The 23,205-nt window shown below is 60.0% G+C and overlaps 1 protein-coding gene across 5 annotated transcripts in view; it reads left to right on the top strand.

Annotated features, from left to right (window-relative positions):
* Positions 1–23,205, top strand: part of SPTBN4 (spectrin beta, non-erythrocytic 4) — a 93,514-nt gene that overhangs the window by 38,058 nt on the left and 32,251 nt on the right. For 4 of the 5 annotated variants that reach the window (XR_011383932.1, XM_070062203.1, XM_070062202.1 and 1 more), the window contains exons 5-17: positions 2,263–2,354; positions 3,247–3,327; positions 4,871–4,986; positions 6,516–6,628; positions 6,725–6,912; positions 6,982–7,099; positions 7,341–7,499; positions 8,372–8,674; positions 9,304–9,454; positions 11,752–12,670; positions 13,764–13,901; positions 17,762–18,512; positions 19,707–19,909. Coding sequence is in view for 4 of the 5 variants with exons in the window: in XM_070062203.1 (XP_069918304.1) it covers positions 2,263–2,354; positions 3,247–3,327; positions 4,871–4,986; positions 6,516–6,628; positions 6,725–6,912; positions 6,982–7,099; positions 7,341–7,499; positions 8,372–8,674; positions 9,304–9,454; positions 11,752–12,670; positions 13,764–13,901; positions 17,762–18,512; positions 19,707–19,909 (3,332 nt within the window). In the remaining variant the exon portion in view is untranslated. The remainder of the gene's footprint in view (positions 1–2,262; positions 2,355–3,246; positions 3,328–4,870; positions 4,987–6,515; positions 6,629–6,724; positions 6,913–6,981; positions 7,100–7,340; positions 7,500–8,371; positions 8,675–9,303; positions 9,455–11,751; positions 12,671–13,763; positions 13,902–17,761; positions 18,513–19,706; positions 19,910–23,205) is intronic. The other variant, XM_070062204.1, reaches the window with a different exon arrangement.

Raw genomic sequence — 23,205 nt, 5'->3', positions numbered from 1 at the left:
CTATCACTCTAATCATTTATATTTTGTTTATTCAGTTCCAGCCACTATGCTAAGTATTTGATATTTAATATACACAGCAGGGGCCGGCACCGTGGCTCACTTGGTTAATCCTTTGCCTGTGGTGCCGGCATCCCATATGGGCGCCGGGTTCTAGTCCTGGTTGCTCCTCTTCCTGTCCAGCTCTCTGCTGTGGCCTGGGAGGGAGTGGAGGATGGCCCAGGTGCTTGGGCCCTGCACCCTCATGGGAGACCGGGAGGAAGCACCCAGCTCCTGGCTTTGGATTGGCGTAGCTCCGGCTGTAGCAGCCATTTGGGGGGTGAATCAACGGAAGGAAGACCTTTCTCTCTGTCTCTCTCTTTCTCTGTCTCTGTCAAATAAATTTTATATATATATATATATATATATATACACACACACACACACACACACACAGAGAAATCCCATAAATTAGGGACTATTTATCATCCCATTTTGCCAGTGAGGAGATAGAAGCCCAAATAAGTGAAGCAATACGCCCAAGGGGACTTGTAGCTCGGTGCTGGAGCTGGAATCTGAACCCAGGCAAACCTACTCAGCAGAGAAACAAGCAGATTCTGTGCCTGTATGGAGCTTGCATTGTAAGAAGACAGAGAAGAAACAAATGTGTCAACAAAGCATGTATGGGGAAAAGACTAGCTCTAGGCCACAGAGCAGTAAAAAGACGGATGCAGAAAAATTAGATTATGACACAGTAGTAAAAGTGATATAAAGCATCAGGTTAGCGGTGGGGGGCTTTCAGACATGGTGGCCGGAAAAGGGCTTTCCAAGAAACTGGTGGCTGCAGGACACGCAGAGATGAGGGCAGACAGCACTGCAGGCACTGGATACCACAGGTGCAAAGGCCCTGGGGTGGGAGTGTACTCGGCTCTGTGTTGGCTGAAGTGACTACAGGACAGGTGGCAAGGCGGGGGAGGGGCAGGGCCTCGGTCATCTGTGGCTAGCAATGGGCAGGGAGAGGCACATAATCAGACTGCTCCAGGTGGTCACCCAAACTGGGAGCTGAGAGTCCAGGGGGGAGATCGGAGCTGGACTCGGGTGGGCCTGTGGGCAGGTAAGGAGGGGCCAGGTGGGAAGACCCTCAGGAGATGGCGTGGCCAGGCCTGGGGGAGGGAGATGTCTGGGAGGAGACTCAGAGCTCTGGCCTGGGTCCTGGGACAGGCCAGGGCAGAGGAGCAGGCTTGGGGAAGATCCTGGAGCTGGTTTGGGCCGGGGTGGCCATTGGTCCAGAACACCAGGGTGAGGGGGCATCCGGGAATCTGTTGGCTCCTGGGCATGGAGTTCAAGATGAAGGGATGGGGCTGGAGACAGGTGTGTGCTCCGGAGATGAGACCATGGGGATGGCGCCTGGTTGCTGGAGCCCTGCACGGGGGTCTAGGACATCCTGGGAAGGGTCTTGGTTCTCTCCCTGGAACCCAGCTGCCCACCCCTGTTCCTGAGTCCATGAACCAAGTGTGCAATGCCCACCTGAGGCTCTGGAGCCCCCGTCGGGCTCTGGGCTGCTCAGGACTTTGGGCTATGGCAGTGAACAAAAGCGAAAGACCACCCTGTGGTGCGGGAGGCGGGAAGGCTGGTGAGTCCATGGACCAGGGTGATGCAGCGGGGGTCCATGGAGGTGGCCAGGGCCTCTCTGAGACAGTGGCGCTTGAGTGAAGACCGGACGGAGAGCTGGAGCCTGGGGACAGGATGTAGAAGGACCTGCCGCTGCAAAGGCACGGAGGCAGGAGGGCGTCCGTGAGGAGCGAAGAGGCCAGCAGGGGGCCAGCGTGGCAGGAGCTGCTGAGGACGAGGTCGGAGGCCTAAGGAGGAAGGGTCAGCGAGGCCTCTGGCTTTCCCCCGACGGCACTGGCGCCGCTGTGGGTGTTGGGAGAGAAGCTCGTGGTATGATGGGGAGTTCCCAGTGCCCTCGTCTCTGCCACCTGGGGAGCAAACTGACGGTGCAGGAGCAGGGAGATCCACGTGGAGGTCACTGCGCTGCCCTGGGCAGGAGGCGACCGGGGCTCGGCCCTGATGCTCAGTGCGGAGGGCTCCCTGGGAAACAAGGCCTGAGTCTCCGCCTGGCCCATCCAGAACTCAGCCGCCAGCTCCTGCACTCCAGCCCGCACCCGGAGCTGTCTGCCCCATCTCCTCTGTCACCCGCCATGCTCCCTGGGGCAGGGTGGCGGGCGGAGGTCTCCCAGGCCGAAGCTCTCCAGGCCCCACAGCCTTCTTTTGGTCCTGTCCCAGATTCAAGTCATCAAAATTGAGACTGAGGACAACAGAGAGACGCGCTCGGCCAAGGACGCCTTGCTCCTGTGGTGCCAGATGAAGACGGCAGGGTAAGCCCCCTCCCCATGCTGGGCCCCTAACCCTGGGCTCCTTCTGCAAGGCCAGGCTCAAAGTTAGAACCCTCAGAGTCTGCGCCCCTCACCCCCACACACGTGGAGACCGACACTGGAGCGTGGCGGACTGCCCAGCCTGCTTCCTTCTCCCTGCCCCCTGCCCATCTCCTTCTGCACCTCCATAGGTCTCATGGGCACCTGGGTGGACCCCTCAGTCCCCAGTCCAAGCTCAGGCCACCCTTCCACCAAGCAGGACACACACCAGGGCTCTGGCAGCTTGTAGGAAAGTTCTGGGTCCCAGGTGCCTTCACTGTGGTTAAGATAGAGGGGCAGGGTGCGGACTGCCTATATGTCTGTCTGTCTGTCTATCCATCCATCTCTCCAGCCATCCTCCCTGTCTCCTGTCCTGCAGGGTGGGGCGTGGTCTGTAACTCCATTGGCCTCTGTAGAGCAGCCCAGGAGGAAGGCGGGAGTGGGTGGGCCTGGGATGCAGGCAGCTGCTCCGCTGTCACCCTGCTGGGACTGGCTGTCAGTGGCGTGTATTTCTCCACTGTCTGCACCTCTGTCTGCTTTCCCTGGTGCCTGTCCCCCTCCCTCCTGCCTTCCCTCCTCTCCCGCTCCATCTCTGCCTCTCTCGCCACCTCCCTTCCTTCTTTCCTTTGCCTCTTGCTCTGTCCTCCTCCTTCTCTCTCTTTGTCTCCCTGGCTCCCCCCATCCACCTACCTTTCCCCTTCCTTCCTTCCTTCCTTCCTTCCTTCCTTCCTTCCTTCCTTCCTTCCTTCCTTCCTTCCTTCCTTCCTTCCTTCCTTCCTCCCTCCCTCCCTCCCTCCCTCCCTCCCTCCCTCCCTCCCTCCCCACCCATCCTCTCTCCCTGCCTTTGTAATTCCAGTTACCCGGAAGTAAACATCCAGAATTTCACCACCAGCTGGCGGGACGGCTTAGCCTTCAATGCCCTCATTCACCGGCACAGGTACCCCCTGGCCTGGGGCCGCCCCACCCTGCCCCTACCCTGCATCCCCACAGCCACACGCTTGTCCACGTGTGTATATAGGCCACACATACACACGCAGGACCCGTCCTCCCTTTGCCTGTACACACATGTGCATGTTTCCCTCCCTTTACACTCACGCTGTTCACACTTACACATTGACATGCATTCCATCCGGGTCATGTCTGCTGTGAACACGTGGGTGGACATACGTGTTCCCTCACCGAGATGTGTGCACACACGGGAACATGCACCTGCTGCTTCAAGTCCACTGTGGGTATGCACAGCCCCTCTCCCTGTACCTGGCTCCCTCCCAGCTCACATGTCCATCTCTCAGGGCCTGGTGCTGACCCGGCTGTGGCTCGGGCACCTTGACATGCTGTGCCCACAGCATGACAGACTGGGGAAACCGAGGCTCAGGGACTGGGAGGGGCATGCCCTGCTGTGTGTGGGGCCGAAGCCAGAGCCCAGCATTGTCTGCCGTGGGCACACGTGTACTCATGACCCCTGCCTCTCACATGCCCATGGGGCAGCCTAGATGCACCTCCCACAGCAAGAGGCAAGCTGTCACCGGAGTCCTTAGAATGCCCGTAGCTCAGGCCGGCACCGTGGCTCACTAGGCTAATCTTCCACCTGTGGCACCGGTACACCAGGTTCTAGTCCCGGTCAGGGCGCCGGATTCTGTCCCAGTTGCTCCTCTTCGAGTCCAGTTCTCTGCTGTAGCCCGGGAAGGCAGTGGAGGATGGCCCAAGTGCTTGGGCCCTGCACCCGCATGGGAGACCAGGAGGAAGCACCTGGCTCCTGGCTTTGGATCAGCGCAGCGCGCCGGCCGTAGTGGCCATATGGGGGGTGAACCAACGGAAGGAAGACCTTTCTCTCTGTCTCTCTCTCACTGTCTAACTCTGCCTGTCAAAAAAAAAAAAAAAAAAAAAAAAAGAATGCCCGTAGCTCTTCGTGTGCTTCCAGTGGACCAGGCGTTGTGTGCGTCTTCCGCTGAGTTCTGTTAATATTCAGTGGACTTCGAGGAAGCCGTCTTTATCCCCATTTTAGAGTCGAGGAAAACAAGGCACAGAAAGATCAGGTAGCATCACTCCCTGCCCAGATGTGGCCCCAGTGGCGCTTGATCCCAGGCTGGCCGGCTCCAGGCCTCACACGTCTAAGCACTGCATGATGCTGTGTGCAGATCCATCTAGAACAACACGCATGTGCCAGACACACACCTGCCTTCACACAGTGTACACAGGACCCAAGCACACATGCACTGCCGGCTCATTTCACAGACTCCACAGGCAGGCACCACGTGGCTTGCGTGCACACAGGCCAGCTCACACACGTCCAGCAACAGAAGCACACACACACACCCAGAGAGCAGAGACACAGCCAAGACCATCATGCTCACCTCGCTCCCCACGGCACCCACCCCCTCTTGGCTTGGGCGGGGCCCAGATGAGGGTATCTCATCGTCGGCTTTGACCCTGGGCTCTGGAGCCTTCCTGCTGCCTGCCTGCTCTGTGCCCCTGCTCAGGCCCGACCTCGTGGACTTCAGCAAACTCACCAAGTCCAATGCCAACTACAACCTGCAGAGAGCCTTCCGCACCGCTGAGCAGCACCTGGGGCTGGCCCGGCTGCTGGACCCTGAAGGTGAGCCCCACGTGGCCCAAGCACCGACTTCCCCTTGGGGGTCCCAACCCTAGAGCCCCCCCCAGAGTCTCCCCAACCTATTCCAGCACCAGCCCAGATCCCCCAGTCACCCCAGATCCTACTCACTCCCAGCCTCCTCACCTTCCTCATCTCCAGTTCCTTTCCCTCCCCACCCCCACCTCCCCTCCTCGCTTCATCCCCTCCTCCTTAGACCATCTCCCCCATATTGAACCCCCTCTACCTCCCATCCCCAGCACTGTCTCCGCGGTCCCCATCCCTAACACCAACCCCATCCTCAGCCTAGTCACATCTCCCACTGTGACCCTGTTGCTGTGCCCAGCACAGGGGCCAGCCCCACTGTTTACACAACCTGTTCCCCTACCTGTGCCCACCCACAGCTCTGTCCTCATCCCTAAGTCCTCTCCCACTCTCAGTGCCCCCCAGCCCCACCCCTTACTTCCCCATCCCTGATCCTCGTTCCCAGCCCAGTCTCCCCTCCCTGAGGTCACATCTACTTTGTGCTGAGCACACGGCCAGGAACGTCACTCGAGACCAGGCTGGGAACAAAGCCTCGGGGAGATGAGCTCCTTGGCCCAGTCACACTGAGCAGTAAACAGGACTTTAGGGTCCCAGGGTTCATGGACTGGATGAGTACTCCACCTGCTGTCACTATGTGGCTGGCACATAGTAGGTGTTTGTGGGTGTCAGTTTCATGAAATGCTGAAGAGGAAGGGCCACGTGCGTGTAGTGTTGGGTTTTTGACATCAGAATTCGTTGAGTGCCTCCCCTGTGCCAGCCCATTCTCCCTGATACTTGCAGTGTTCCTCAGAGGCAGGAACTTACAGTGGAAGAACTGAGGCTCGGGGACATTGTGTCCATTCCCTAAGGACAGAATGCTAAAAGTGCGTGAACTGGGATTCCAGCCCACGCTGCCCCCAGAGCTCTTATCCTGGCTTCAACCCTCAGCCACCATTTGCATACTTAGGAAATATTAGTTGAGCTCTCACACTGTGTGGCGGGCATGCCAGGAATAGTGATTAAAAAAAAAAAAGGCGTATTTTTTGTCCTGCTGGAGCTCAAACTCTACATGATGAGTTAATCACACCAGTGAATATTTACTCTCAAGTTGTGGTTCCTTCCGGAAAGGGAATGATGAGATGTTATGAAAGAGACAGGAGGAGGTCCACTGTAGCCAGGGCGAGCAGGGAGGCTGGTCTGAGGAAGTGGAAGTTGAGTTGAGCCACGAAGGATGCGTGGAAGTAGAAGCGGGAACAGTGTCCAGGCAGTGAGGACGGTGTGTGCAAACGCTCTGGCCAGGACAGTTAAGCTGTGTGTTCAAGAAACAGCTGCAGGTAATTCCTCCGTGGCTCACATCCATCAAGCACCATTTATCCCCATGTGATAGATCCCCACTGGGCAGATGCAAAAACTGAGGAGCAGAGAGGTTACCTCGGCAAGGCCACGGGTCCTCCCACCCTCGGCCCCTCTGAGTGCCCACCGCCGTGCCCTCCCGCTCCCGTCCCCTACAGATGTGAACATGGAAGCTCCAGATGAGAAATCCATCATCACCTACGTGGTCTCTTTCTACCACTACTTCTCCAAGATGAAGGCTCTGGCTGTGGAGGGGAAGCGGATTGGGAAGGTACAAAGAGCCACGGGAAGGGGCGGCTGGGAGCCTGGGAAACACCTGAGGGCATACGTGGGGTGGGGCTGACTCCGCCTCCCTCTGCCTGGTCAGGTCCTGGACCAGGTGTTGGAGGTGGGAGAGATCATAGAGCGCTATGAGGAGCTCGCAGCCGAGCTGCTGGCCTGGATCCACCGCACCGTGGGCCTCATCAGCAACCAGAAGTTTGCCAACTCGCTGAGTGGGGTGCAGCAGCAGCTACAGGCGTTCACGGCCTATTGCACCCTGGAGAAGCCAGTCAAGTGAGGCCCGGCTCAGGAGGAGGGCGGGGGAGGCACGGAGGCCAGGCCCCTAAGCTCATGCCCCTGTAGGTTCCAGGAGAAGGGGAACCTGGAGGTGCTGCTCTTCAGTATCCAGAGCAAACTGCGAGCCTGCAACCGGCGCCTCTTTGTGCCTCGGGAGGGCTGCGGCATCTGGGATATTGACAAGGTGAGGTGGGCAGGGCTGCACGGCAGGGTTACCTAGACTGTACACTGCTCAATGAGCCATTCACTTTGTGGACAACACAGGCACAGGTTTCTAGCAGTAAGGTGTCGTGAGGAGCAGCTTTTTCTCTTCTACTTTGCAAAAAGGTGTCACGTATGCTATGAGTGGCCTCAGATGGAGAAGCCAGGGCCATTGCATGGCAAGGAGTTGTTGGAATCTAACTGTCTTCTCCCATCTTTCCCAGGCCTGGGGCCAGCTGGAAAAGGCAGAACACGAGCGGGAAGCTGCCCTCCGGGCTGAGCTGATCCGGCAGGAGAAGCTGGAGCTGCTGGCTCAGAGGTTTGACCACAAAGTGGCTATGAGAGAGAGCTGGCTGAATGAGAACCAGCGCCTGGTTTCCCAGGTACGAGGTGTAGGGCTCGGCTCTGGGGGAAAGGGAGTGAGGGCAGGGCTGATGGCCCTGGGATTAGGGAGGGAGATTTGACGTCTTAAGCAACAGAGAAGAGTTGGATTAGTCTCCTAGCTGACAAATGACGGTGTGAATGGAGACTGGATCTCCAAAGTGATGGGTGGGTGAGGGGAGTGGACCCGGCATTCACAGTATTGGGACAGTGAGACCGGTCTCCAGGGCAACTAGACAGAAACATGGGGAATGTTTAAGTACACCTTAGTACAGGGATGTTGTATTTTGTGCACAGGGCAACTCAGGAGGGTAGAATTAGTCTCCTAAGTAGCAGAGTAGGATAGACTTCCATGACAGTGGGAGAATAGGGCATTTTTCCTGGGTAAGAAATTTAGGGTTAGACATGTGATACAGCATGGTGGAACCGATCTCTGGAATTACATGAGAGAGTGAGGCTGGTCTCTAGGGTAGCAGAGGAATGAGGGGTTGGTCTCCAGGGTAACTGGGGAGAATAGGATGGGTTTCTGGAGTAACTGGAGGGTAGGTGGGCCCAGTCTCCAGGGCAACAAGGAGGGGATGGAGCTGGTCTCCAGGATAACTGTGGAGAGGTGAGACTGTATCCACAGTAACTGGGGAGGGTGGGGTTTATCTCCAGGGTAACAAGTATAAGTGGGACTGGTCTCTTGGCAACTGGAATGTGGGTTGGGCTTATCTCTGGGGTAACAGGGAGGATGGGACTGGTCTCTATGGTAACCAAGGTGGGAGTGACTGGTTTGCAGGTCAAAGGGGAGAGTTTTCCAGGGTCATACAGGGTCAAGGTAACAGGTGGACTGCTGAGGCAGCATGGGTATCTGTGGCCTATACTGCCCCAGGATAACTTTGGATATGAGCTGCCAGCAGTGGAGGCAGCCATGAAGAAGCACGAAGCCATTGAGGCGGACATTGCAGCCTACGAGGAGCGGGTTCAGGGTGTGGCAGAGCTGGCCCAGGCGCTGGCGGCTGAAGGCTACTATGATGCCCGGAGGGTGGCAGCCCAGCGTGACAGTGTCCTGCGCCAGTGGGCCCTGCTGACTGGGCTGGTGGGCGCCCGGCGGACGCGGCTCGAGCAGAACCTGGCCTTGCAGAAGGTCTTCCAGGAGATGGTGTACATGGTGGACTGGATGGAAGAGATGCAGGTGGGGGCCGAGCATGGGGCTGGGGGTGGGTGGTCAGGTCTTGGGGGACAGGGAGGGAGCTGACAGAGACATGCAAGGAAGGGGGGAAGGGGCGGAACATGCAGAGATAGCCAGGGAAACGGAGAGAAAGAGCAAGTGAGAGTGTTAGAGAAAGAGAGAGACAAGAGAGGGAGGACAAGAAAGACACAGAGACACATAAAGAAATGGGAGAGAGAGACACAAAGATAGCACAAGAGCTGGGGCAGAGACAGTGAAATTAAGCCAGAGGAAGATAGTGATGATGAGAGAGAGAGAAAGAGAGAGAGAGAGAGAGAAGGAGCGAGAGAGAAGAATCTAGAAGGGCAACCTTGAGGCTGCCAGTAGAAATCTGTGGTGCAGAGAGAGGCTTACTAGGGAATAGTAAATGCATGCAGAAATGGAGACAGAAATGGTGGGACCAGAGAGAAAGATACAGACGCATAGGGGCAGAGACAGAAATTGGGGGTGATGGAGGTGGGGGAGGGCAGAGCCCAGGAGACAGCTCAGAGCTGAGAGTGATGGCGCAGAGCAAGGGACAGCCGGGAAGAGGCGGGCGGTCTGAGGGCCAGCGCCAGAGGTATGCGCAGTGCTCCCCTTCCCCGCCCCTGCAGGCACAGCTGCTGTCCCGGGAGTGTGGGCAGCACCTGGTGGAGGCGGAGGACCTGCTGCAGAAGCACGGGCTGCTGGAGGGAGACATCACGGCCCAGAGCGAGCGGGTGGAGGCCCTCAATGCTGCTGCCCTGCGTTTCTCCCAGCTGCAGGGTGAGTCGGGCTGGAGACCCTCGGGGCCGGCGCTAGCAGAGGCAGAAGCAAGGGCTGAGATCCCTGTGTTGGGGGCGTCTAAGCAGAGCTAGGATCATGCTCCTTATGGGGAGCCCTGGGGGCATGAGTGTCGGGAGGAGGAGGCCAGGACGCACGGCTGGTTCCTGCTTTGGAATTCTGCAGTGATCACTCGCTTTAAGTGGCGTACTTGTTGACCTCAGTGATTTTCTTTTCTTTTTTCTTTTTTTAAAGATTTATTTTATTTATTTGAAAGAGTTACAGAGAGAGGTAGAGACAGGTCTTCCATCTGTTGGTTCACTCCCCAAATGGCTGCAACGGCTGGAGTTGTGATCCAAAGCCAGGAGCCAGGAGCTTCTTCTGGGTCTCCCATGCGGGTGCAGGGGTTCAAGGACTTGGGCCATCTTCTACTGCTTTCCCAGGCCATAGCAGAGAGCCAGGTCTTTAAACACCCGATCATGTTTGCATTTCGTAACTCTTAAGGTTGATCCAGGTTAGTGTTTACCGTGTAGCCTGTGGGAACCCAGTGCTGGAGGCGTTCTGTCCTCTGCACTCTCTTAGCTGTGTCCTGGTGGTGAATCTTGTGAGGCCTGCAGCTAAGCCTGCGGGTGCTGCTAAAAGTCCCCGCCCAGAGAATTGTCCCAAGGAGAAGGAAGGGAGCAGGCGTGGGCCCAGCGCTAACAACCTGGCCTGACCCGGGCTGCCAGTTAGCGTCTGGGCTGAGTTCTGTGTATCTCATGGGCAAGCAGAGGCGTGATGGGAGGGGCTGAGCCGCTGGCTCCAGGTCTCAGCCAGGAAGAGGCAGACCACTCCCCTCTGGGGGCAGGGTTCTGCCCCCCACCCCCCCTTAGTGATTTTCATCAAAAACAGTGTGAAGTCACGGATAGGCAGGCCCTGTCCCGCACCAACTGGTGGAAACTCAACTCAGTCGGCTTAGGAAGGAAAGGGGGACGTATTGGCTTATGTAACAGGAACATCCAGGGAGGGCTGGGTTTGGCTTCAGGCAGGGTTGCAGCCAGGCCTGGCTCAGCGATGTTTCTAGGACTCTGTCTCTCTCCACCTCTGGTCTCTGTGTCACTGTCGGGCAGCTCCTCCTCTTGTGTAAATCTGGGGTCAGACAGCCCCGTTACATCCCAGCAGTTCAGCGGACCCGGCTGGAGACAGGCTCCATTCTCTCAGTACCTCTGACAAGCATCCAATGCTCAGCCAGTTGGCACGGCCCCAGGGTGTGCAATGAGCTGATTGGCCACATCTGTGTGATGTGCCCACCTCAAGACTAGGAGTGGGGCCAGCCCCCTCCCCGGACAGGGAGTAGGAAAGAGAGTGCCCGAACTGAAAGCAGAACACGGACGCTGGTGGGCAAAGGCACAACTGGCACCGCGGAGTTCCTGGTTACTGCTGGCTGTGCCCTCCGGGAGGCTCCCTGTGGTCCCCAGGCCATGTGGCTTTGTTGGCTGTTTGCACACAGCTGGGAGCCTCTCCGTGGGGGAGCGGGGCGAGGGACGCGATTAGCAGCTGGGCTTGTGCTAGCTGAGTGCATGCAGTGTTTTGCTGAGGACCGGATGCTGCCAGGACACGGGGGTGATGAGTCCACTGAGCCCCATATCAGTCTGTCTGGCTGCGGGGCTTGCGTGCTCACTCTTGTTGGCACCCGGCCGCAGTGATGGAGTGGGCTTGGTTCTGTCCTGCTGCCTCCCGGTAACGGTGTGGCTGTGAAATCCCCCCGGCCGGCTGTGCGCGCTGGCTGTGACCCACTAAATGAATTTCACAGCTCTCTGGTCACACACTCGAGGTCCAGGAGGAAGGTGAAGTATTTGAGGAGAGACGAGAGCTCAGGTCAGCAAGCAACAGGGAAGGGTGGGTACTTTAAAACCCGGCTCAGGGCAGAGACGTGGCACCCAGGCCACACATGTATGCAGACTCTGCGACGCTCTGAGGCCACCTGTCGCCCAGCCAGTAAGTTCCCACACGCAGGCCACAGCTCTGGGCTCCACCCTGGGCTGGGCAGTGTGCAGACAGACCCAGGCCCTGCCCCCATGGAGCACCCAGTCCAGGGAGCGGTACACAGGGGCTGTGACACCCCACAGTAGTCAGGGCTGGGATGGGAGAAGAGAAGCCTGAGAGGGGCCCGAAGAGGTTCCCACTCCGGCCTCGGGTGTGTCAGGGAAGGCTGCCTGGAGGAGGGCACCTTACCAAGGGCAGGGGAGGCAGCCTGCGCCACCGTCTCCTGGGCGCTTGCTGGCCCGTGCCCAACCTGGCATCCCCCACTTCTGGCCCAGGCTACCAGCCCTGCGACCCTCAGGTCATCTGCAACCGTGTGAACCACGTGCATGGCTGTCTGGCGGAGCTGCAGGAGCAGGCAGCGCGGCGGCGCGCGGAGCTGGAGGCCTCGCGGAGCCTGTGGGCGCTGCTGCAGGAGCTGGAGGAGGCCGAGAGCTGGGCGCGCGACAAGGAGCGCCTCCTGGAGGCCGCGGGCGGCGGCGCGGCGGGCGGCGCGCACGACCTGTCCAGCACCGCGCGCCTGCTGGCGCAGCACAAGATCCTGCAGGGCGAGCTGGGCGGGCGCCGGGCGCTGCTGCAGCAGGCGCTGCGGCGCGGCGAGGAGCTGGCTGCGGCCGGCGGGGCCGTGGGCCCGGGCGCCGAGATGGTGCACTTGGCCGGCCTGGCGGAGCGCGCAGCGAGCGCGCGGCGCCGCTGGCAGCGGCTGGAAGAGGCGGCGCAGCGGCGGGAGCGGCGGCTGCAGGAGGCGCGGGCGCTGCACCAGTTCGGCGCTGAGCTCGACGGGCTCCTGGACTGGCTTCGCGACGCGTACCGCCTGGCAGCCGCTGGCGACTTTGGCCACGACGAAGCGTCCAGCCGCCGCCTGGCGCGCCAGCACCGCGCTCTCACTGGGGAGGTGGAGGCGCATCGCGGGCCCGTGGGTGGCCTGCGACGCCAGCTGGCGACACTGGGGGGCGCCAGCGGGGCCGGGCCGCTGGTGGTGGCGCTGCAGGTGCGCGTGGTGGAGGCGGAGCAGTTATTCGCCGAGGTGACCGAGATGGCCGCGCTGCGGCGCCAGTGGCTGCGGGACGCCCTCGCCGTCTACCGCATGTTCGGCGAGGTGCACGCGTGCGAGCTGTGGATCGGCGAGAAGGAACAATGGCTGCTCGCCATGCGCGTGCCCGATTCACTCGATGACGTCGAAGTGGTGCAGCACCGGTGAGCGCGCGCCTGTGGGACTCCCAGGTCCCCTTTCTCACGCACCCAGTCTTGGCCTTCATTGGTCTGATAGTGCCCATGCCTTGTGACTGTTCTCCAACTGCCCCAGCCTCTGTGCATCTCAGTTTGCCTATCCATAAAATGGGCTGCTGTTAGGCCCCATCTGGCAGGCTGCTGGTGAACAGTGAACCAGTGAATGCCTGGCGGTGCCGGGAGCACGGGCCACTGTTGCTATGAGGCTTATACTCACCTGGCCGGAAATCAGCCACCTGAGCTCCTCCAGGTCACCCAAGCCTGACCCCTCCCTGGGACTCCCGAGCGCCGGGCACAGATGCCACATCCCTTGCTAATCTAATGGTCCAGGCCCTTGTGGCTCTCTCTTTGCTCTCTGTGCTTTAGCACCCCCTCCCCCCAGGGACATCTTGCATAGCTGACTTGCTGTTGGCCGACGTGGCGATGAGTGAGTGGCTGAACGCTGCCACCCTTTCCCTGGGAGCGCCCTGTGTGTCCCTCCACCCATCCCACAGGCCTTGTGCTGGGCACTGCTGGAAGCAGGCCTGCTCCTTGCCCCTCCTGCTCACACCATTCCCCAAGTGTTTTAGGCCAAGGAGGATCCCCGCAGCCTGAGCCCCAGGGCTGCCATGGGGAGTGGGTACTAGTGGTGGCCGGGACCCCAGAGTGGCAGTCGGGGTGGGAACCCGGATGGGACAGGACTGGACCAGAGCCGGAAGCCAAGCACATAGGCCATGGGGGCAGTTGTCCAAGGCACAGGCGTCAGGCCGGGGGGTGGCAGGGCTGCCCCTGAGCTGTTGCATGGGAGACCCCGAGGGTGGTCTGAGTCACAGTGGTGTGAAAAGCCCCCAGAGGGCCTGGGGCTGGAGACGGGTTTTAGAGGTGGGGGCAGGGCTGTGAGCGCATGTGAGGGACCCAGGACAGAGCGCCCAGGGCCGCGGCACTGCAGCGGCCGGCAGAGGGGCCGGGCACTGAGGCCGCAGAGTTCCTGGTGGAGGCTGGAGCAGGCAGTTCCCTAGAGGCCGAGGAGCGGGCATGGCCCAGGCCTGGGCCTCTGAGCTCCTCCATCCTCCTCCTGCAGATTCGAGAGCCTGGACCAGGAGATGAACAGTCTGATGGGCCGTGTCCTGGACGTGAACCACACGGTGCAGGAGCTGGTGGAAGGCGGCCACCCCAGCTCGGAGGAGGTGCGCTCCTGCCAGGACCACCTCAACAGCAGGTAGGCGGGGCTGGGGCTGGGAGGCCTCCCTGATGTCTCAGCAGCTCCTGCCATCGCCGCCGCCACCTGCACTCAGCCACGGACCGGGACGCTGAGTCAGCCGAATCGGGAGAAAGGCGGCGACGCCCAGTGCTGGGCTGATGCAGTGGGCGTTGCTCGTCCCTTGCTGCATTAGCTTGTTCAGACAGGACCTGCCGAGGAGCCACTGTCCACTGGGAGCTCTTTCAAGCCCTTTATGCTACCTGGGTTCATCCCCATATCCTAGTGAAGTGAGAATTTGGAACTTGCTAAACACAACAGCTCACAAGCCTGGTTCCCTGGGCGCACACTTGCTGTTCTGTGGGTGCAGGTGGGGTTCGCAGATGGAGGTGCAGACGCCAAGAGGGGAAACCTTTGTCTAGGAGGACGCCGTGTCCTGCGTAGGAGTTGGTTCCAGTTCTGTCTGAATCCAGAGTGGGGCTCCTCATCACTGCCGTGGCAATGCTAGGGACAATGCTAGGGGCTAGTTAGAGAAGAGGAACCAGGGCTCAGAGAGGTGGAGGTCCTGGCCCAAGGTCACACAGCCAGGTCGGGCGCTTGAAGTTGTGTGCGTCTGAGTCCAGAGACATTGCTCTTCACTGCTTTATGGCACCATCCCAGGAGCCAGGGGCTTATCTCTTTAATTTTTTTTTTTTGACAGGCAGAGTGGACAGTGAGAGAGAGAGACAGAGAGAAAGGTCTTCCTTTGCCGTTGGTTCACCCTCCAATGGCCGCCGCGGCCGGCGCGCTGCTGCCGGTGCACCGCGCCGATCCGATGGCAGGAGCCAGGAGCCAGGTGCTTTTCCTGGTCTCCCATGGGGTGCAGGGCCCAAGCACCTGGGCCGTCCTCCACTGCCTTGCTGGGCCACAGCAGAGAGCTGGCCTGGAAGAGGGGCAACCGGGACAGAATCCGGCGCCCCGACCGGGACTAGAACCCGGTGTGCCGGCGCCGCAAGGCGGAGGATTAGCCTAGTGAGCTGTGGCGCCGGCCTGTTATCTCTTTAATTTTTAAAAATATTTATTTGTTTGAGGGCCGGCGCCGCGGCTCACTAGGCTAATCCTCCGCCTAGCGGCGCCGGCACACCGGGTTCTAGTCCCGGTCGGGGCGCCGGATTCTGTCCCGGTTGCCCCTCTTCCAGGCCAGCCCTCTGCTGTGGCCCGGGAGTGCAGTGGAGGATGGCCCAGGTGCTTGGGCCCTGCACCCCATGGGAGACCAGGAAAAGCACCTGGCTCCTGGCTCCTGCCATCGGATCGGTGCGGTGCGCCGGCCGCAGCGCGCCGGCCGCGGCGGCCATTGGAGGGTGAACCAACGGCAAAGGAAGACCTTTCTCTCTGTCTCTCTCTCTCACTGTCCACTCTGCCTGTCAAAAAAAAAAAAAATTTATTTGTTTGAAAGGCAGAGTAACAGAAAGGGATAATCTTGCATCTGCTGGTTCTCACCCCAAATGGCCGCAGTGGCTGAAGCTGGGCCAGGTCGAAGCCAGGAGCCAGGGGCTTTGTCTGGGTGTCCCACGTGGGTGCAGGGGCCTAAGGACTTGGGCCATCTTCCACTGCCTTCCCAGGCGCGTTAGCAGGGAGCTGGATCGGAAATAGAGCAGCCGGGACCCTAACTGGCGTCGGTATAGGACGCTGGCAACACAGGCAGCACCTTGACCCGCCATGCCACAGCACCAGCCCCACTGTCAGAGATTCAAAAGCCTCTGTTGCAGGCAGCGCTGTGGGGCAGCAGGCTAAGCCGCTGTCCGCGATGCCAGCGTGTCACACTGGAGTCGAGGCCTCGCTCTCTGCTTCTGACGCAGCTCCCTGCTAACGCACCTGGGCAGGTAGCAGAAGATGACCTGGGTACTTGGGTCCCTGCCACCCGTGGGGGAGACCCAGATGGAGTTCTGGAAGCCAGGGCTTTAGCCTGGCCCAGCCCTGGCTTCTGTGGCTTCCTCTCTGTCACTCTGCCTTGCAAATAAAAAAAAAAAATCTTTAAAGAATGAAAGCCTCTGTCACCTGGGCAGGTCCCCAAGCAGCAGCGTTGCTTCTCAGTGTCCAGAGGCCCACATGCCGAGTGCTGTAGCCACGCGGTCTCAGTAAACGCTCAGCGAAGTGGACATTGTTCTTCCCATTTTCCAGACGAGCAAACTGAGGCTCAGGCAGGTGTGGGGCTGGCCCGGAAGCACACGGCAGATCTGGCCGGAGCAGACCTCGAACTCTCACCCTTCTGATTTCCACAGTCCACGTCTCTGCCCTTGGGCTGCTTCCAGAGAGGCAGTTATGTAAACTACAGCACAAACAAGATCTTTGGAGACTCGCAAGGCCTTGTGCAAGAGAGAGGCTTGGGAGTGGCTTTAGACTGTGTGGTCAGACACATTTTGAGCCGGATCCTTAGAGGGGAGAAGAAACAGCCAGACAGGAAGAGTGTGGGGCGGGGAGGGGGAGGCACAGAGTGTTCCGGAGCTGGGAGCCGGGGGAGCAGAGGCCCTGAGGCTGGGGTAGCTTGGTGCATTCCCAAGGACTGTCGTCACGCAGTAAGGCTGGCTCTTCGCAGGCCACACCTCCGTTGACTGACACATGCTCTGCACTTTAAAACGTTTATTTGTTGAGAGAGAGAGAGAGAGAGAGAGGGAGGGAGAAGGTATTCATATCCGCTGGCTCATTCCTCAATGCCTACAACAGCCAGAGCTGGGCTGTGGTCAAAGCCAGCAGCCAGGAGCTCACGGGGGTGGCAGGGCCCCAGTGACTTGAGCCATCGCTGCCGCCTCCCAGGGGCTGCACTGGCAGGAACCTGGCGTCAGGAGCCAGAGCCGGGAACAGAACTCAGATACTCTGACATGGGCCACGGGGATCTGAACCACTGGGCTGAATACCCAGTCCCTGCCTCTGCACTTATTATTTTAAAAAAGATTGGTTGATTGATTGACAGGCAGAGCGAGAGAGAGAGCGAGCGCTTCCATCTTTTAGTTCAGCCCATGTATGGCCCTAACAGCCTGGTCCGGGCCAGAGCAAGGCCAGGAGCCAGGAGCCTGGAACTCTATCCAGGTGTCCCACGTGGGTGGCAGGGGCTCGAGCCAGTGCCCACAAATGGGAGCTGGTGTTGCAGGCAGCAGTGTAACCCGCTGTGCCACAGTGCCCGTCCCTCCTCTGCCCTGAGGGGGAAAATACTGAGGACCCTGCAGTTTGCTGTAATGGGTCGTATCTACCAATGTATTAGGGCTTAAGGCCAAGAAACTTTAAAATATTAAGTCTTCTAAAAATAATAGCAAACCTATTATATGTTAGCATAACACACATTTTAAGAACACATTGTATTTTTCTAAACAAAAAATGTGAGAGACCTGGCATTGTTTCTAATTTTTGCAGATCTGTTGAATGTCTGGCTTAAGAGAAGGCAGAACTGGGGCTGGCGCTGGGGCCCCTTGGGGTTGGGCCACTGCTGGCAACCCTGGCACCCCACATCAGAGTGACAGGGAGGCTGGGCGGAGCTTCTGGTCCCAGCTGCAGCCTGGCCCAACCCTGGCCTTGGGGGCCATTCGGGGAGTGAACCACGGCTAGGAGATCTCTCTCTCTCTCTCTCTCTCTCTCTCGATCTTTCGATCTCTCTCTCTCTTCCTATCAAAGAGAGAAATGGGGGTTGGGCAGTGGGCTGGCCGGCCTCAACCGCAGTCCAGCAGTCTGCCCTGCTGGGGGAGAAGGCAGGGGGAAGGGCAGTGGCGACCTCTCTGGGGTCACTTGCCTGCCACCCCTGCTCCAAGCGAACGGGCTGGGTTCCGTTGGCACCACCGGCAGCCCCCCACCCCCACCCCGCCCAAGAGGAGTCCCTGTCCTCCTTAAGTCGCCCTCTTTCCCCGGGGCAGGTGGAACCGCATCGTGGAGCTGGTGGAACAGCGCAAGGAGGAGATGAGCGCGGTGCTGCTGGTGGAGAACCACGTGCTGGAGGTGGCCGAGGTGCGCTCGCAGGTGCGCGAGAAGCGGCGGGCGGTGGAGAGCGCGCCCCGCGCCGGCGGCGCCCTGCAGTGGCGCCTGAGTGGCCTGGAGGCCGCGCTGCAAGCGCTCGAGCCGCGCCAGGAGGCCCTGCTGGAGGAGGCGGCCCTGCTGGCGGCGCGCTTCCCCGCGCAGGCGGCACGGCTGCACCAGGGCGCCGAGGAGTTGGGCGCTGAATGGGGCACGCTGGCCAGCGCTGCCCAGGCATGCGGCGAGGCGGTGGCGGCGGCCGGGCGCCTGCAGCGCTTTCTGCACGACCTGGACGCCTTCCTGGACTGGCTGGTGCGCGCCCAGGAGGCGGCGGCCGGCGGCGAGGGGCCCCTGCCCGGCAGCCTGGAGGAGGCGGACGCGCTGCTGGCGCGCCACGCGGCGCTCAAGGAGGAGGTGGACCGGCGCGAGGAGGACTACGCGCGCATCGTGGCGGCCAGCGAGGCGCTGCTGGCGGCCGACGGCGCCGAGCTGGGCCCCGGGCTGGCGCTCGACGAGTGGCTGCCCCACCTCGAAGTCGGCTGGCACAAGCTGCTGGGCCTGTGGGAGGCGCGCAGGGAGGCGCTGGTGCAGGCGCACGTCTACCAGCTCTTCCTGCGCGACCTGCGCCAGGCGCTCGCCGTGCTCCGCAACCAGGTGCCGGCTCCGGGAGCGCGGCCTCGGGGGACAGCGGGCACAGGGTGGGGGTGTGGCATGGGGCAGGGTGGGGTGGCTGGGAGTAGGGGGAGGACTCCGGCACAGGGACCTGGGTTTGCGGATCGTCTAGTGTGCGTGTGCATGTGCACGGCATTGCATGGTCCTGATGGCTGGGGCGCGTGAGTGGTGGGGGACTCTCCACCGGGAGTAACGCACCTGAACGGTTCTTGGCGCGGCTTCCTGGGGGTTGCGGGTTATCTGGAAGGAGAGGAGAGGAGAGGATGGGGTGACTGGGGATGGCTGAGCAGGGGGAGCAGTGGGTACGGAAGGACTGAGATGGTGCAGTTGGGTAACAGGCAGAGAGGTGAGGTGTGGGTCAGTACATGGCAGGGCTGCGTGATTGTCATCATTATGGGGGGTGGTCATTTGTGGATGCTCTGAGGAATGGAGCTGGGGCTATGGCTTGAGGAGCCAGAGCTGGTGGTTACCTGGGTACAGCTGACCCCGTGGGAGGTCATCCTGGACGGGGACCAAGTGTCCTGGGTCTTGGCCAATGGAACACCCAGTTTCAGGTGGCCCAAGAGTAGGTGCCAGTGTGCGGGGATCGTCCTGGAAGGAGTGAATGTCCATGCTGGTTCTAGAGGGGACCCTGACCCAGGGATTGTCTGGGGGGGACAGACAGAACCCCGACTCCTGAGGTCGCCAGAAGTGACCTTGAGAGACCCACACATCTCACTAAAGAGAAAACCAGAGAGGGAAAGGAGCTCCTTGAGGTCACACAGCCCCCAGTCCACTGTCCATCAATTAACCACACATTGACCGAGGGTCTCCCCTGCACCGGGCACTGTGCTGGACCCAGGCATTCCTCGGGAAGCAGGACACACGATGCTACCCTCCGGGACCGCCGTGGGTGCATATGGGGAGGAGACAGGAACCAAGCAGGTGCATATATAACACTCTGCCAGGTGTGTGCACTGGGAACTCACACCGCAGAGTGACAGGCTAGGCTGGGCAGTCGGGGACTGGAGCAGAACGAGGGAGACAGCAGCGGGGGTAACTGGAGGGTGAAACTGCCAGGCAGAGACCAGCGTGGGCAAAGGGCCCGTGGCAGGCCTGGGAGGAGGGGCTGGCCAGCCCGGCTGGAGGCCTGGACAGGTGTGCAGCTGACCTGTGCGCCACCCTCCCGCTTCCCAGGAGCTGGCGCTGTCTGGGGTGGAGCTCCCGGGCACGGTGGAGGCCGTGGAGGAGGCGCTGAAGCGGCACCGGGATCTCCTCACCACCATGGAGCTGAACCAGCAGAAGCTGCAGGTGGCCGTGCAGGCTGCTGAGGGCCTGCTGAGGCAGGGCAACGCCTACGGCGAGCAGGCCCAGGAAGCGGCGGCCCGGCTGCTGGAGAAGTAGGTCCCCAGACCCTGGGGGCATGGGGCCCCGGGCGTTGCAGCCGGGGCGGGGGTGGGGGTGGGGGATGAGAGAGGCCAGGGTCCCTCGCGTTGGCGTCAGGAACTCTATCCCCTCCGACTTCTGGGTAATTCCATGTTGCCTTGGATTGCGTGGACGTGGACGTCCCGTGGACAGATAACACGAGGTTGGAAGCCCCCCAAAGATAAGCAGGGTAGACCACGAGAAGTTTCTCTCCCAAACCTGCCCTTAGCAAGGGCGTCTGGGCCTGGCGTCCGTCCCCAGATCCCGCAGCCGGAAGCCCAGTGCAGGCTGTATTCCAGCTTTCCCAGCGGGGGGCATCCCCTGCCACGCTGCCTGTCACTTACCTTTTTTTTTTTTTTTTTTTTTTTAAGATTTATTTATTTGAAAGAGTTAGACAAAGAGGAGGGGCAGAGAGAGAGAGAGAGGTCTTCCATCTACTGGTTCACTCCCCAATTGCTGCAATGGCTGGAGCTGTGCTAATCTGAAGCCAGGAGCCAGGAGCTTCCTACAGGTCTCCTGGGTGCAGGGCCCCAAGCACTTGGGCCATCTTCTACTGCTTTTCCAGGCCACAGCAGAGAGCTGGATCAGAAGTGGAGCAGCTGGGACTCGAACCAGCGCCCATATGGGATGCTGGTGCTGCAGGCAGTGATTTTACCCACTACACCGCAGTGCTGGCCCATGTCACTTACTTTGAATAAGCACCCCTGCCCAGCCCAGCTCTCTAAGAAGTGCCAGAGAGCGTGTCTACGTCCATGTGTTTTTCCTGCCTCTCTTGTGCCTCGTTCTGTTTCTGTCACCCTCTGTAGCCGCTGCCCTCTTGTCTGTCTTGCACTAACCAAGCAAAGCTGTTAACTGAGCATCTACCGTATACCAGGCCCCAAACCAGACACACCGCCTCTACCATGGACCAGGCCTATTCTAACCAAACACACCACCTCTACAGTCAAAAACAACCCGGGCCCTCCTGGAGAGACCTTCCGAGGTCACTATCGCTGTGTCCCTCTAGGTGGCCCAGCTGTCTCCTCACTGGCACAGGGCCCAGCACCCTCCTCCTGCCCTGTCATCTCTCGATGGGAGCAGAGCTGGTCGCTCGGCTCCGCCCTGAGACCTCAGCCCCAGGCCTCGTCCCTGAAATCCACCAGGAACGGGGCTGCAGGTTTCCGAAGGACACTTGGGGGGCGGAATTCAGGTCCTGTGGATGCAGACTCTTCACCCGGGCCCTCTCCAGGCCTGGACCCTGCCCTGCTCTGCCCGCATCCCCCAGCGCCCACCGGATGCCCGGCTCCGTGGAATGAGCAGGAGGAGCCTCAGGACCATTTCTTCCTTCACTCATTCATCTTTTTTAAAGATTTATTTATTTATTCATTTGAAATGCAGAGTGATACAGAGAGAGAGAGAGAGGTCTTCCATCCGCTGGTTTGATCCTCAAATGGCTACATGGCCAGAGCTGGGCCGATCCAAAGCCAGGAGCCTGGAACTCCATCTGGGTCTCCCATGCAGGTTCAGGGGCCCAAGCACGTGGGCCATCTTCTACTGCTTTCCTAGGTGCATTAGCAGGGAGCTGGATTGGAAGAGGAGCAACCAGGACTTGAACCGGCGCTTGTATGAGATGCTGGCACTGCAGCTACGCCGCAAGCGCTGCCTGCTATGCCACAGCACCGGCCCCGCTAACAAATTCTTTAGTCAACCAAACACACACTGAGCCGGAGCTGTGTTCCGGGCCCCCTGTGGGGGCAGTGCCGGCACACAGAGGCCACCGGGGCAGGGGTGACGCCTGCCAACAAGGATGACCAGAGCAGCTGGGATGGGCAGGACACAGACACGGGGGTCGGGGAGCCCAGAAGGAAATCACGACTCACCACCCCGGGCTTGTGCTGGGCCCAGTGGGGGCACAGCAGGCAGTGAGAGCCCCAGGCCCTGCACCCCACTCCAAGTGGCAACCCTCCACACATTTTCCTAGGGCGCAGTGTTCCCACAGAGGGGCAGAACTGTGGGGCCACACAGGGCCAGGTCCCATCCCTCAACCCTGAGATTTGCAGCAAGGCACCAGGCCCCTGCACCACACACCTCAGCTCTCTGGGGACCTGGCCCAGCCTGTGTGCAGTGCTCATGTGAACTCCTGCCTTTCAGGGGCTGGTGCTGTGGCATGGCAGGTAAAGCTGGTAGCATCCCACATGGGCACCGGTTTGAGTCCCGGCTGCTCCACTTCCAATGTGGCTCCCTGCTAATGCACCTGGGAAAGCAGCCGACAATGGCCCAAGTGCTTGGGTGCCTGCACCCACATGGGAGACCCAGAAGGAGTTCCAGGCTTCTGGCTTTGGCCTGCCACAGTTCCAGTTATTGGGGGCATTTAGGGAGCGAACCCAGCAGATAGAAGATACTCTCTCTCTGCCTTTAAGAGACTGTACCCAAATGGGTACAGGGGCCTAAGGACTTGAGCCATCCTCTGATGCTTTCCCAGGTGCATTAGCAGGGAGCTGGATTGGAAATGGAGCAGCGGGGACTTATCTGGGCCCATATAGAATACCAGGATTGTGGGGCGCGGCTTTACCTGCTACACTACAGTGCTGGCCCCAATAAATAAATCTTAAACAAGCAAATAAACAAAGAGACCGAAACACCTGCCTTTCACACAGGAGGCCCAGAGACGGGGACAGCCTCGCCAAGGCCACAGCCAGTCTGAACCCTGTTGTTTCTCAGAGGGCTCTTCCTCATCCCCAGGAGTGAGCGCTGACAGCTGGGCTGGGGCCAGCCCGGAGTGACCGGCTTCAGCTCAGAAACTCGGGCCTTCCCTAGGTCCTGGCTGCGTGCTGAGCGGGGCTGCCCGTGCCTCCTCTCCAGCTTTGCCTCTGTCTCCCTGGAACTCCCTCGGGCACGCTCTGTGCCTTTGCCTCCATCTGTCTGCCCCGCGTCTGTTTCCTGATCTCCCCCTCGCGCTCTGGTTCTCGCTCTGTCTCCCAAACCCTGTCTTTTCCATGTTTGTTCTTTTTGTTTCTCCCATCTCTCATTCTCTCTGCCTCCGCGTCTCTCTTGTCTTCTCTTGTACAACAGAAATGGGCTGAGCACCTACTGCACACCACCTCCTCTCCCTAGGCACCGGGGGTGCACCCAGGGACCCGACAGACAACCCTGCCCCCTGGCGGGGGGGGGGGTCCTCTTCCAGGGTGGGAGCGCGCTCAGTGTGGCGCTGTGACTGAGACAGAGGCAGACAGGCCGGCCTTGCGAAGGAGGTGATGGGGAGGAAACAGCATTCGTTGCAAGGACGAACCGT

Source organism: Oryctolagus cuniculus, chromosome 18, assembly GCF_964237555.1.
Source record: "Oryctolagus cuniculus chromosome 18, mOryCun1.1, whole genome shotgun sequence".
Lineage (NCBI taxonomy): Eukaryota > Metazoa > Chordata > Mammalia > Lagomorpha > Leporidae > Oryctolagus > Oryctolagus cuniculus.
Note: the sequence above shows the minus strand (reverse complement) of the source record. Positions and strands in the feature narration are given on the sequence as shown.